The following is a 13,030-nucleotide window of genomic DNA, read 5'->3' on the forward strand; positions in this document are numbered from 1 at the left end:
TCCAGACCCTTCACCAGCTCCATTGCCTGTCTCTGGACATGCTCCAGCACCTCGATGTCCTTCTTGTAGTGAGGAGCCCAAAATTAGACACAGGATTCAAGGTGCAGCCTCACCAGTGCTGAGTACAGAGGGACAATCCCTGCCCTGGAGTGATTGCTGATACAGGCCAGGATGTCATTGGCCTTCTTGGCCACCTGAGCACACTGCTGGCTCATCTTCAGGCAACTGTCAGCCAGCACACCCAGGTCCTTTTCTGCTTCCAGGCACTTTTCCTGCATCCTGTAGCACTGCCTGATGCAACAGATCCCTCGGCAGAGCCTTGTCACCCTCTGAGCCAATGGAAGCATCATTCCACTCCCTGTTCCCTTCATCTGGCTCAGGGCTGTATGTCATGAGGGCAACTGGCTTTGTCATTAAAGAGTGAGGAAAAGAAGATGTTTTGTACCACAGCCTTTTCCTCATCCTTTACCACAGTTTCTCCTTACATCCCACAAAAGGATAAACATTTCCCTTAGTTCTTCTTTTGCTGCTGATGTATCTGCAAATATATTTGGTTGTCTACTACAGCAGTAGTCAGATTAAGCACTAGATGGGTTTTGGCCCTTCTAATTTTCTCTCAGCATAACCTTACAGCATCCCTGTAGTCCCCCTGAATTGCCTGATCCTTCTTCCAGAGGTCATCAAGTTATTATCCACCTGAATTTGTGCCCTCCCTAACACCTGATGCTGGGACAAGGCTCACACACCCACCGGGAACGCGGAGTTACAGAACCACCTTGGCTGGAAAAGGCCTCTGAGATGGTGACATCGAGTCCAACCCATGCCCGAACCCACGTCACCTAGACCATGGCACCGAGGGCTGCATCCAGCCTTTCCTTAAACACCTCCAGAACAGTGACTCCACTCCTTTAGCAGTCCAAGGTCCATCCCCGGGGCCCTCGCCGGGCGCTGCTTTCCCCGGGGAGCCCTACCCTGGCCCAGCCAACCCAACCCGCCGAGGGTCCGAGCCCCCAGCCCGGGGCCAAGCCGAGTCCCGCATCTCTCCCGTCCCAGCAGCGCCCTGAGCCCACACGGGCTGGGCGGCCGCCCTGGAGGCTGCGGAGCGAACCAAGATTTGCGGAAGCGGGGAGGCGCAGCCCGTGCCCACCCCATTCCCGGTGCCCCAGGATCGGCCGCCCCCTTTCCCAGTCCCTCAGGATTAGCCGCCCCCATTCCCCGTGCCCCGGGATCGGCCGCCCTATTCCCGGTCCCTCAGGATTAGCCGCCCCCATTCCCGGTGCCCCAGGATCGGCCGCCCCCTCCCCCGCGGGAAGCGCACGGCGCCCACGCGCCAGAACTCACTCCTCCTCCCCCGCCGCGATCCACTTCCGCTTCCGCCCTCCGCCGCTCCCGGCCCCGCCCCGGACCGCGCCCCGCCGCGGGCGCACACCGAAGCCCCGCCCCCTGGATGTGGCCACGCCCCTCAGCGTCGCTCCCTCTCCTCGGGCCCCGCCCTGCGCGGAGGGGGCGGGCGCGAGGCCCGGAGAGGGCGGGGCCGCACGCCGGGGCACGGCTCGCGGTTGGCCGCGGGAAGTCTCGCGCGAGCGGGGATCCGGAAGCGGCAGCAGGGCGGGTGGGAGGCCGCCGAGGAGGCGGTGGCGGGGAGTCGCTGTGGCCGCAGGTGGCGGCAGCGCCCGCGCCAGCAGCGGCGTCGTCGTCGTCAACATCATCAGCACCATCGACAGGGGCCTGGCAGCGGCTCGGGCCCCGGCCCCGCCAGGAGGGGGGTTCTGCGGCGGCGTCTCCGCTCAGGTTTTGCCGCGGTAGCGCCCCGGCAGCGGTCGCGCCGCGGCGGGCTGTAAGATGGCGGCGGCGGCGGCCGGCGGGGGCGGCAGTGTGAACCCCTTCCTCAGCGACTCGGAGGAGGACGAGCCCGAGGAGCCCCGGGCCGGCGGCGGCAGCAGCAGCAGCACCGAGCCGGGCGGGCCGGCGTACCCGCAGCAGCAGCCGGAGCCGGCGGCGGGGAGCCCCGAGGAGCTGCCGGGTCTGCGAGCGGCGGCGCCCGGCGATGCTGCCGCGGGGGCCGGGGAGCTGCCGCGGGTGCCGATGGACGCGATAGCGGCGCAGCTGCTGCGGGACCAGTTCCTGCTGACGGCGCTGGAGCTGCACACGGAGCTGCTGGAGAGCGGCCGGGAGCTGCCCCGGCTCCGCGATTTCTTCTCCAACCCGGGCAACTTCGAGCGGCAGAGCGGCACGCCGCCCGCCGGCGGGGCCCTGGGCAGCCTGGGCGGCAGCAGCGGGCTCGGGGGAGCCGGCGGCAGGGAGCCCGGGACCGGGCAGCTCAGTAAGTGACCCTGGCTCGGGGCCGGGGGCTCCGGGAGGCGCGGACAGCCGCCGGTGGGTGCACGGGGCTGGGCGGGGATGGCTCTCGGTGTCGCTGGGCGGCCGGGAAAAGCGCTTGGCATCGCTCCTTCAGTCGTTCCTTGTTCTCTGTAACCTGTGCGGGACTGGCGGAGGCTGTAGGAGCGGTGCAGAGGGGCTGAGGAGGTGCGCTGCCGGATCCGGTGTTACCCTGGTGCCACAGGCGTAGTTTCATCGAGCTTCGGTATCCCTGTGAGCGTCACCGGTATTTGCCAAATGTGGGAGAAATTATTTCCAGCAGCGTCTTTAGTCCTCATTGCCAAGAGATAAGTCGTACGGTGCTGGGAGAAAGAATGGGGTGTTAAGCCGTGAGTGCCACATGTAAAGTATAAAACCTGTCAGAATTGGGGTATAAGGAGCCAGGGTGTTATTTCTGGTGCTGCAGCTAAAGACAGGTCTGAGTTTCGCAGCTCTTGCACAACTAGTACAATGCTTCCTATAATTAATACTTCCATGTTTACCAAGTGTCTGCAATCTTTGGCTAGCCAAGGAGACGGGGAACTCGGTAAATATACTGAGTTGGTAAAAGTTTAGGGAGCAAAAGGAGTGCAGGTGTTTGGACAGTTGTCACACAGCTGGCCTTAACAGCTTTTGTGTTTTAAAAGTAGCACACATGGCTGAGGATAAAATCACCTCAGTGTCTTGTCAGTGTTGCTGTCCGGACACATCGGGTTCTAAAAGGAGATAGCCTGTGGAGGTGGCTTTGGGAAAGAGAAGCTGACCAGCCACCTGAGTTTGAGGACTTAATGAACTCGTGGGAAGGCATTGAAAGGAATTGTGGGTAGCAGACAGGTGAAAGACATAATTATGTGTTTACCAAGATACCAAAAGGCATTTTGTGAATAGTCCTATATTTTCGTTTCTTTTAAGAGTTTCTGATGTTGGAAAGACACAAAGTTACACTTTAAATTTGGAAATAACTAGTAGCATCTGCATGGCTGGGATAATAGACATCTGAACTTCAACTTGTTAGTGCATTTGAAGGTCTTTTAAAAATGTATGGCTTCTTTTAAAACTCCTGCTGTGTTGTTTACATTCTGTTTGTCTTGTTTGTGAATTCTTAGAATTTCATACTTCTCTTTGTCCAATTGAGAGCTTCAGTGTTGTCTTCTTCATGATATGATTAGTGAACATTGGAAAACCTTGTGCTTCAGGGCTTTGAACTGATAAAAATTTCTGTTTCATCCCCAAGCTGCTTCCTTGGGGATTCCAGTCAATTAATCTGATTGATTAAATATTCTCTTTTCTTTGTTAACATAGTACGTTGTTCTCAGTTATCGACACTGCACGTACTCCAGAATTAGAAAAGCAGCAGCCTGTGTAGCTGTCTTGTTATGCATGGAAAAAAAAAGGCCTAAGACCTCTTGCAGTCTTAGAGCAATGTGCACTTATGTAAAAACATCTTAATTATTATTTTGCTGACTTGCTAATTGATAGGTGCCTGTGGGATGTCCCTATTAAAAAAAGGAGGGAGGAGGCTGTAGCAGTGTGGAGAGAGAGAAGGGGGGACTAACACTTAATTTGGACAAGTTTAATAATACTGAAGTGCTGAAATTAAATATCATGCTAGACCTTATGCTAAAAGTGTGTCTTGAAGTCTAATATCTGCAATAAGTTAGAGTGTATTTCAAAGGATTTTTTTTTGTCTCAACAGTGATTCAAAAGGCACTTCACATTAAGTGACATTGAAAGGTGACAGATGCAGAACAATGAAAAAATATTTTTATCTAGCTCAAGTGGCTTTTTTAACTTAGTGCCATCAGACTTGCTTGCAGTCTGAAGTCTGGCATTAAGCTAGCAATTGTGACAGCACTATTCAGACTGAATCTGACTGAACAAGAGCTGATAGTCTTGTGCCTCTGTAGTTATGTCATTTTCCAAGTACTAAAATGTAGATTGCAGAAGACTCTGAAAATCATGGTCTTTGGAAGAGCTCCCTCACTTTTTTCCTGAGCATCTGGTATTACTTCATTTAGGTAGGTGGCTGAGCTGTAGTTCAGATCCAAGAATAAGTCTGAACAGTTTCCTAAGTTAGTCAAAATGTCCAGTTTTGTTGAGACATCCAGTCTCTTGTACCTGTCTTTATAAGAGAGTTGTGCATGTACCTCCTCTTGCTTTAACATGCCCAAAGGTATTTGAGAATGAACTACTAGTTTTCTTAATAGAAACGATGGATGTAGACAGTAGTGCAGGTTGGCATGATTGCCATTTCAAGGTCATGTGAGTTTTATGCTTCAGTGAAAAAAATTCATAACATCATTAAAAAAATTATTTCTATTTATTTCTGAAGTCAGAATTTGTTCTCAGTGCTTTGTAGCTGCTCCTCCCAGCCCCCAAGTTAGATTAATTTCTCTGGCTTTATTCTGACATTTTTCATAATTGGAGTGGATGCAGAAAGAGTATGACTGGCAATTCTTATTGAATGTGAAGTATGTTTGGAATGCTGCCTGAGGATTTCCACTGAGCAATAGAAAGCTTTCGTACTTTACATGCTGTACAGAATGGGAGAATTTCAGTACAAGTGTTCATTGCCTAAAAGGACTCTGAGAAGTGCCAGTCTAAACTCTGAGTGCGTGCTGCCATTTATTTTGGTGTGGTTTTATTTCTTCTCTTCATCTTGAAAGACTGTTACAAAAAGATTTTGCTCAAATGTCATTGGATTTAAACAAGCAGCATCATGTGGTCAGCGAGTGACTTAGAAGCTGTTTTGTCTTTGAACCATGCTTCAGAGCTCTTGGTTGCAACAGCAAATGACAGTCAGATGACTGGGATTTCTTAGTTCTTTGCAAAAACACCCTTCCTTTTTCCAGCAGCAGCAACATCACATCTACAGACTGAGATTAAGATATATTGTAATGAAAAATGTGGAAATGTTTCTTGTGTCTAGCAACTTTGCTTTTCTAGTTTGCAGCATGTGAAGGAGATGACACTGTTCCTTTAGATGCCCAGCACTGTGTACAGTCATCCTTCATGTCCTGTATTTCAGCCAGATGTTTCCAAACTTCTGAGAGCTTCTTCCACTGGTTTCAATAGCAGTAGTTTAATATCTGCTAGAGCACTGGATACCACTCATGTGGGCAGTATGGTTTGGAAATCCCTTCTTACTGTATTCCTGATCTTTTACAAGGCTTTAGTCAGCACCTATACATTAATTATTAATTTTATCCCTATCATTTTTGGATAAGAAGATATAGTACCAATTGAGAAACTCAATTTAGAAACTGAGTGTCTTGAAATTTAGAAATAAAACTGTGGCTCAAATGTCTCATCTGTGTTCTTGCGCCACAAATGTGTTTATTATACCCATGACTGTAATTCAAGCTTGTGCATAGTGGGTGAAGAAAACTTCTTTTTAATGTGATTGATATGATGCCCTTTGGTTGCTATGTTTGATTAATGCCCTTTCCTGAAGGAATGCAGCTTACACTGGTAGGACTAATGTTAGTCTTAAAATTTCCTATTTATTTTTTTCTTTATTGCTACACAAGTGCAACATTCCCAAAATTTGAAATAGCTTTAATGAAAATCATAAGGGGTTTGAGCACTTACATTGCAGTTGTGATTTTCAGGAGATAATTTTTTTCTAGTTATTGCCATAATAAAATTTTTTATAGCTTTCTGGGGTTTTGATTCCAGTTACATGAAACTAATCCATGAGTACAAAGATATAAAGTATTGCTGCTTCTTCATAATAAGCTCCAGGATTTGTTTATGATTTGGGGTGTTTGATTTTTCTTTGGGAGCTTTTTTTGGGGGTGGTGTGGAATATTCTAATTCATTGCTCCTTTTGCTTGTAGCCTCTGAAATTCAGATGGATCCTACTGGAAAAAGCCAAGTGGGAAGAGTATACTTTGTGAGAGGAGGGTGTCTTGGTAACAACTCTTCTCAATCCTGAATCACAAACGTTGTAATTTTGTGTGGAGCCTTGCCATGACCGGTGTTTCAACTGAGTTTTGTTCTGAGTGAAAATATAGCAGAACAGGGCTACTTCCAAACAGTTCATTATACCTCAGTTTAAATAGCTGTCTAAATAAAACAGGAAATTGAGAAGATGGCAAATAATTTTTGTTCTAATGACTACTTCTTAGGTGTTTTGGTGTTGTCAGCTGAAGTCTTTGGCTTGTTACTATATGAAAGGAAGCAAAAATACTTAGTCCTGTTGGCTGGATCTGCAGATAATGGGAAGTAGACTGGCAACTTGTGAGTAAGAGTGGTTTTGCTGCCTGATTTGGAATACATGCTCCCTTGAGAAAGGATGGAATGGAAAGGTGCAGATAAATGGCAAAGCTGCTGCTAATCAACAGAGGGGAAAGGCTGATTGCTGTCACTTTTAATGAAGAGCAGAAAACATTTGAAAGAGTTGAGGCTTGTATGTAATGCTGAAAGAAAAGGAAGCAGAGTTCACTTGAAACCTGGCAGAAAAGAGCAATGCCTGGTGGAAACCTGAGATGTTTGATAGTGCTCTGATGCTGGCTTTACCGATAGAGAAGCCAGGTGAACTTTTCCTGTTGTGACTTCTTTAAACCCACTGCATTTTACTGACACTGGTGTTTCTGACAGGTTTTCAGTAACATGCACTTACAAGCTGCTTATGTTAAGGCTTTTGCAACTGTTGGAAGTGTCAAATGACTAAAACTGGGTGTGCTGGAAGCTGTCCCTGATGGATGAGTCTAAGCTTTGGGTGATGTAATGGTAGATTGTTCAGGAGACAGGTTAGTCCCCATAAGTATGTAACTACACAAAGAAGTAACAAGATAAGGTAGCCTGATAAGCATGACAGTTATGGACAAAGGAGGAGAGAGTAGAAGCCTCTCTTATTAGGCAGGTCAATATCAAGTAATCCACTGAGTAGTGAGTGACTGTGATGACTATGTTGTATTTTCCCATGTCTTAACTTAGTGCATGTTGTGGTTCTTTTAGGATCCTCAGAGCTATGACATGGGGAATTTAATTACTTTTGTCCTGGCTTCTGTTCTGTTCCTGTGCTAGAGTTCCTGTTAGTTTTTGATGCTGGGGAAAGCAGAAGTGAACCTCTCTATATATGCACTGTAGCTAGTTCAGTTATGTGTATGTTTAACCATCCTGTGGCTGAAAGCTTCAGCAAAACAAGCTGGATTTGTGCTGAAGCAGCACACCATCCTTCCGATGGTTTTGCTGTTAGGGAAAGAAGAGATTGGCTTTTGGTAGGTGGAAAGAAGGAAATTAGAATGTTGAGCTAGAGCTTTGCATTTCAGAACCAACCATTGGCAACTTTTCTAAGTTCTCCCATATGTAATTCCAATTCTGTGTAAGTCATACCAAATTTCCTGTAGCTTTTTTTCCCTCTGAGAATTGCCTTTTTCTAAACTGAAGATGTGACTCATAAACTCTGTCCAGCTGAGAGAAGGCTTGCTGAAAATTTTACATGAGTTTCATTCCTGATAAAAAAGTTTGTCTAGTATTTGAAAGCAAGTTATTATCAAGTAGATATTGAAATCAGCTATGTTGGAAGCTGATCTGTGTGCAGTCTATCTCTGTTAATTGAAAATTTATACATACTGGACTTCTGTTCTGTAAACACAGAATTAATGAAAATATGGGAAAAAATCTTTTCCAGGACGGTCTTACACTTGCCAACTAAATTAAGTTTTTTTTTGCAACATCTGAGTTAGGTAACTTGTATCTGTGGATCTCTTTAAAATATAACATGAGGAATTTTTTTTTTTTTTTTTTTTTTTTTTTTTTAATGAGAAGTCCTGAAACCTTATACTGCTGTTCCTTTAGATGCTGGGTTCTATCTGACAACCCCTTGTCTTCAAGGTGTTACTTGTATTTGGATTTCTCGTGTATTGTAAAGTTTTGAGAAACTGAGCTGACATCTCCTCTAGCACAGGCTAAAACATTGAGTAATTTAATAAAGTTTATAGGCCTTATGTATATTTATTTATGATGTGAATGCCTGAGACATGCTACTAAGTATATTGTGTGTGTTGGACAAATAGTTTAAAAAAACTAATTAATTTTTTTTTAAGACAGACCAAGTTGAAAAAGCTTTTAAGAAATAGTGAACCTTTTCTTCCAGTGCACTGTAGGGTAGAGGCAATTTTCTTCCTCCCTTCCTGCAATATAACTCTGCATGATAGTGATGCAGCTGATTACTTTGTTGTTGAATTGAAGGAAATACTGTTACGTAAAAAGTCACAGAACAAGAATTTCGTATTTATATAACAAGTACTTTTTCATCTTGTTTGATGTTAGAGGAGAAAGAAAGCTATGAGCTGTTTTGTCATTTGAATAAAACTTTAGGAATAAGAGAAACCATGGCAAGAATAATCTCAGAATCACAGCATGGCTGAGGTGGGAAGGGACCTCTGGTGATCATCTGGTCCAACCTCCTGCTCAAGCAGAACTACTGTGACCTACAGCTGCTTTCCCAGGATGTGACCAGATGGCCTTTTAAGTGTCTCCAGGGACAGACTCCCTCACCCCTTGGGGTAATCTGTGCCAGTGCTTGGTCACCCTTACAGTAGAAGTGTTTCCTGATGCTCCAAAGGAACCTCCTAGTTTCAGTTTATGCCCGCTGTCTGTGGTCTGTCACAGGTCACCACTGAGAAGAGCCTGGCTCTGTTCTCTTTGTGCCCTCCCTTCAGTTATTTATACACATCATCAGACTCCTCCTGAGCCTTCTCTCCATGCTGAACAGCTTCATCTCTCTCAGCCTTTTCTTATAGGAGAAATGCTTTGGTCTCCAGTTGCAAGTTTTGGGGGTTTTTTTAATTCTCTAGGAACCATATGAATGCAAGTTAAGTTTTAACTGGAAAATTTACTACTGTCCTTAGATAAATGTAGAAAGTGGGCAAATGAGAACTTACTGAAATTTAAATATGAAAAAAACTGAGGCAATACAGTGCTTGAGAATAAAGATAGATATTATCCATACCCTTTAAGTCATCCTTCAGCAAGGGCAGCCATTTAAGAACTAAATTGAGACAATTTTGCCTGATGTGAGCCTTTAACAGAAAGCTGGTTACTGCTGCAAATGGAAAACTCCTTGTGGTGCTAGTTAATGGATGCATTTTGGACAATGCAGTCCTGCAGCATCAAGCATATGGAGTTAATGTGATGCTGGTGAAGCTTTGTGATTTCTGCTAAAGCCAGCTGGGGTCATGGGCTGGAAGGAGTACCTCCATGCTATGCCTGGCCCTTGGCTGTTCTGTTTTGGGAAGGTCTGCTTGCTCAAGAGCGCTGCAGCTTGAGCTACTCCTTGCGCACCTGTAGGGGGTCAGGCTGGGTTTGATGCTTTTCCTAAGGGAACACCCCTCTGGACCTCAGTGCTTACTGCTGCAGCATCCAAATGCTTTGTGCAGGGCTGGCTTAATTCTTTCAGACTCAACTAATTTGGATGCTGCCTGAGAATGTCTATGCAATAAGTCTCTCTCCAAAAGCAGCCTATTTTTGGTATGGCTCTCCAGGAGATCAGCCCAGGTGCATCTGTATCATAACCCAGTTCTGTGAGCGTGTTGTTTCCATGCTAGGGTGCACAATCTTACCTATTTTCTACTTGTAATTTCATTTTTCTGATGAGCTTCTGCAGTGTGCGTGTCATGGGAGTGAGAGTGATACTTTTCAATTGCAATGTGTCTGCAAAATGCTTGTTTTACATATCTGGTGGTTGGATTTTTTGTTGTGGTTGGTTGGTGGGATTTTGTTGGTTTGTTTGGGGTTTTTTCTTTTCTTGGCCAGCAAGCGTAGGTTAGTTTTCTCTAACCAGCTTTAGGGGCTTACCCTCATATGCTTCCTATGAATTTTTATAACTTGCTATAAATATGAAGGAGGAAAGTGTATTAATCATCTGTTTTCAATCTGGTTTGGATTGCCCATCATGGACTAGTATTGAATGTGTGTTCTTGATAATTGATAAGTAGATTGTTCTGACAGCTTGGAAGTTCATTTTATTCTAGTAGCTTTAATTAATTGTTTTCATATGATGAGGGTCTGAAGTCTTCAGAACATACAAATTTGGAAAATTCTGCAGGTCTCATTGGTTAAGAACATCTGGGAGAGAGCAAAAGAGGCACTTGAGTTGCAAAGCAAGGTTGGTAGGTCAGGTGCTTACAGTTTAGTGCCTGATGCAATGAATTAATTTAAGGCTTTTTGTTCCATCCCCAAGTTACCATAGCAATGTGGAATGTGTTGATCTGGTAAAATTTACTCTACAAGTTCAAGTTGGTTTAAAAAATTGTTTTGTAAGTCTGTTTCTACTGTAAAGGTTGTATGCTAGATCACATGCCTGCTGCAATGGATCAGGTTTGCTTTGCTGAAAGATCCAGCATCAGTAAGCTTGCAACAAGTTGAAACATAACAGAAATTTTAAATGCAGCAGACTTTTAAAAGTAATACTGCTCCAGAGATGTCTTATGAAATGTGGTACGGTTAAAATAAATTTGCAGTTTATTTATGGGGAATTAAATAGTTTAATTAATTTATTCATATGTATTGCACAACATAGCTATTTCAGTTGCTATATAAAGTAGTCACAAATACAAACTGTGAATTGATGATCTCTTATTAAAGAATTAGTGATGCCTGATTGTTTGATTTAATGTAGAAAGGACTTCATTAAAACTCTTGGGGTTTTCACATTATCCCATCTTCTATCACATGTGCTCACTCTCTCTCACAATTTGGTTTATTCACATACACATGTGTGTGGTTCAGTACTAATATGGGGCTTAAGCATGTACAAAGAAGTACAAGAAGTAATTTATTTTTCCCAATTAACCTCCATTCCCTGTTTCCTTGGCTTCTGCTATTTTGTGCCTGTGATATTGTACAGAGTAGCTGAAAATACAAGTTATTCAAGGACGTACTTTTTCAGAGCAGTAGCTCTAGAAAAGAGCAGGCCATCTGCAGCATGACCCTACTGGCTGGTTTACTCTAGGTCTGGAATGTTTAAGGTAGATAAAATACCTCACTTGCAGACTTCTTTACTGCCAGCAGAAATAGATCTAAAATGTATATTTATACATCTGCATTCCCTTAGGTGTCAATTTCAATAGTTTTTTTATTATATCTGTAGCACGGAAGAAAGAGGAAAAGTGTCAGACCTGAGTAATTTTCATAGAAGCTTCTCAATTGGGATCTGTTATCAGAATACTTGCTAGTTTGCCTGTATCTTTGCATTTAAAAATTAGGCTGGGTGCCCTGAAAGTAAAGCTAAGCTATACCCTATAAAACATGAGTACTGTTGTCCTTTGCCAATGTCTATGAAATTTTTTTCTGACCTTTGATTTGAAGACACCTTGAAGTTTTGGCTTTGATCTCTTCATGACATAGTTTGCTTTTAGACGGAGAGGTTCCTCCATGCAAGGAGGGGTTTATGTGTGTATTGGGAGGAGGGGCAGCTTAACTCATAGGAATAGCACAGCTCATCAGGAAAAACTTGTGTGCTTTCTAAAGTTAAATGGAACTATATGGTTATTTCAAAGCTTGTCTTAGTAACAATCCATGGCTTGTTGGTTGAAAAACATTGCAGTAGGGGCTTTTATAGCTTCTCACTTTTCAGAGATCTGAAAGAGTATCTCAGAGTAACTTGGGTTTTTTCCCCACATGCAGCTGTAATTGCTTTTCTGACATTTATAATCCCTAACAACTTTCTTTGTATGATAGTTCATAGTTTTTGGAATCTAATTTGCTGCTGTGTGTTAAGTGTAGCATTTGTTGGTTGAATTATCCTGTTTTGTTTTGGGTTTTAATTCATAGTAAAAATCAAACCTTAGCAATTCTCTATTTTAATAATTTTGTTCTGCAAAACAGATTTTCAGTGCCCAGTTCAAGAATGAAATGCAGCTTATTTCTGTTGTTGCAGAGAGTTGTATTCTGGAGTTGTATTGGGTTTTTTCTTGCCTAGAAGTAGCTGTCAGGATGGTGATGCTAAGGAACAATTTTTGATGGCCTCAGTCATTCACTTATGTAACTTTCAACGTCTGGTTTTATTCAGGATAAGCTAGAGGGCATTAACCTGAGATGGCTTCTAAGTAGGGTTGTACCTGACACTGAACTGGCAAGCCTTGTTTAATGTTTGTCCCTAGTGAAATCCAATGTAGTGAAAATTTAATTTGTGAAGAGAGTGCATTATTATTAAATAAAATTACTACTGGTGGATTGAGTTGCTTGTACAATAATTCAAACGCTAATGTTAAAACACTTTCACTTTATCTAAAGTAAAAGAAAAAAAGAAGAAGACTACATGCAATAAAAATTCTGTGTTTCTGGAGCAGAGCTGTGCTTGGATGATTATTCAGAGTTAGTGATATAAATCTTCATAGTATCCAATGGCATGAACAATGTCTTAACAGTTTTCCCAAGCCTTTGGTATGTTCCTGTTTGATAATGCTGCAGTAAATGACAAATGCAATTGTATTAACCAATTGGATAGAACGTATTCAGAGTGTTCTTTTGCTTGGTTTTGGGGTTTTTATCAATGCAAAGTCATTTTTGGTTTTGCTTCTCCAAATAGTGATGTGTGAGGGTGGAGGTTGGAGTCACCTGATGGCCCTGATAGCATTATAGGTATAAGTTACTATCCAGACCTTTTCAAGTTTTTTTGAGATAGTAAAGGTTCTATCTCTCTGTGAAATGTGTGAGCTAT

At 43.9% G+C, this 13,030-nt stretch overlaps 2 protein-coding genes across 3 annotated transcripts in view; one reads left to right on the forward strand and one right to left on the reverse strand.

Annotated features, from left to right (window-relative positions):
- The window catches only part of PIGN (phosphatidylinositol glycan anchor biosynthesis class N), a 101,692-nt gene extending 100,319 nt beyond the window's left edge, over positions 1-1,373 (reverse strand). Inside the window, exon 1 of the mRNA XM_054285155.1 lies at positions 1,342-1,373. The gene's annotated coding sequence lies outside the window, so the exon portion shown is untranslated. The remainder of the gene's footprint in view (positions 1-1,341) is intronic.
- A 247-nt stretch (positions 1,374-1,620) lies between these two features.
- The window catches only part of RELCH (RAB11 binding and LisH domain, coiled-coil and HEAT repeat containing), a 75,200-nt gene continuing 63,790 nt past the window's right edge, over positions 1,621-13,030 (forward strand). For both annotated transcript variants that reach the window (XM_054284855.1, XM_054284856.1), the window contains exon 1: positions 1,621-2,323. In XM_054284855.1, the coding sequence (XP_054140830.1) occupies positions 1,843-2,323 (481 nt within the window). In that variant the 5' untranslated portion in view covers positions 1,621-1,842. The remainder of the gene's footprint in view (positions 2,324-13,030) is intronic.

The sequence above is a fragment of the Melozone crissalis genome, unplaced genomic scaffold (assembly GCF_028551555.1).
Source record: "Melozone crissalis strain CALT ecotype California unplaced genomic scaffold, PUWL_Pcris_2 ptg000042l_1, whole genome shotgun sequence".
Taxonomy (NCBI): Eukaryota; Metazoa; Chordata; class Aves; order Passeriformes; family Passerellidae; genus Melozone; species Melozone crissalis.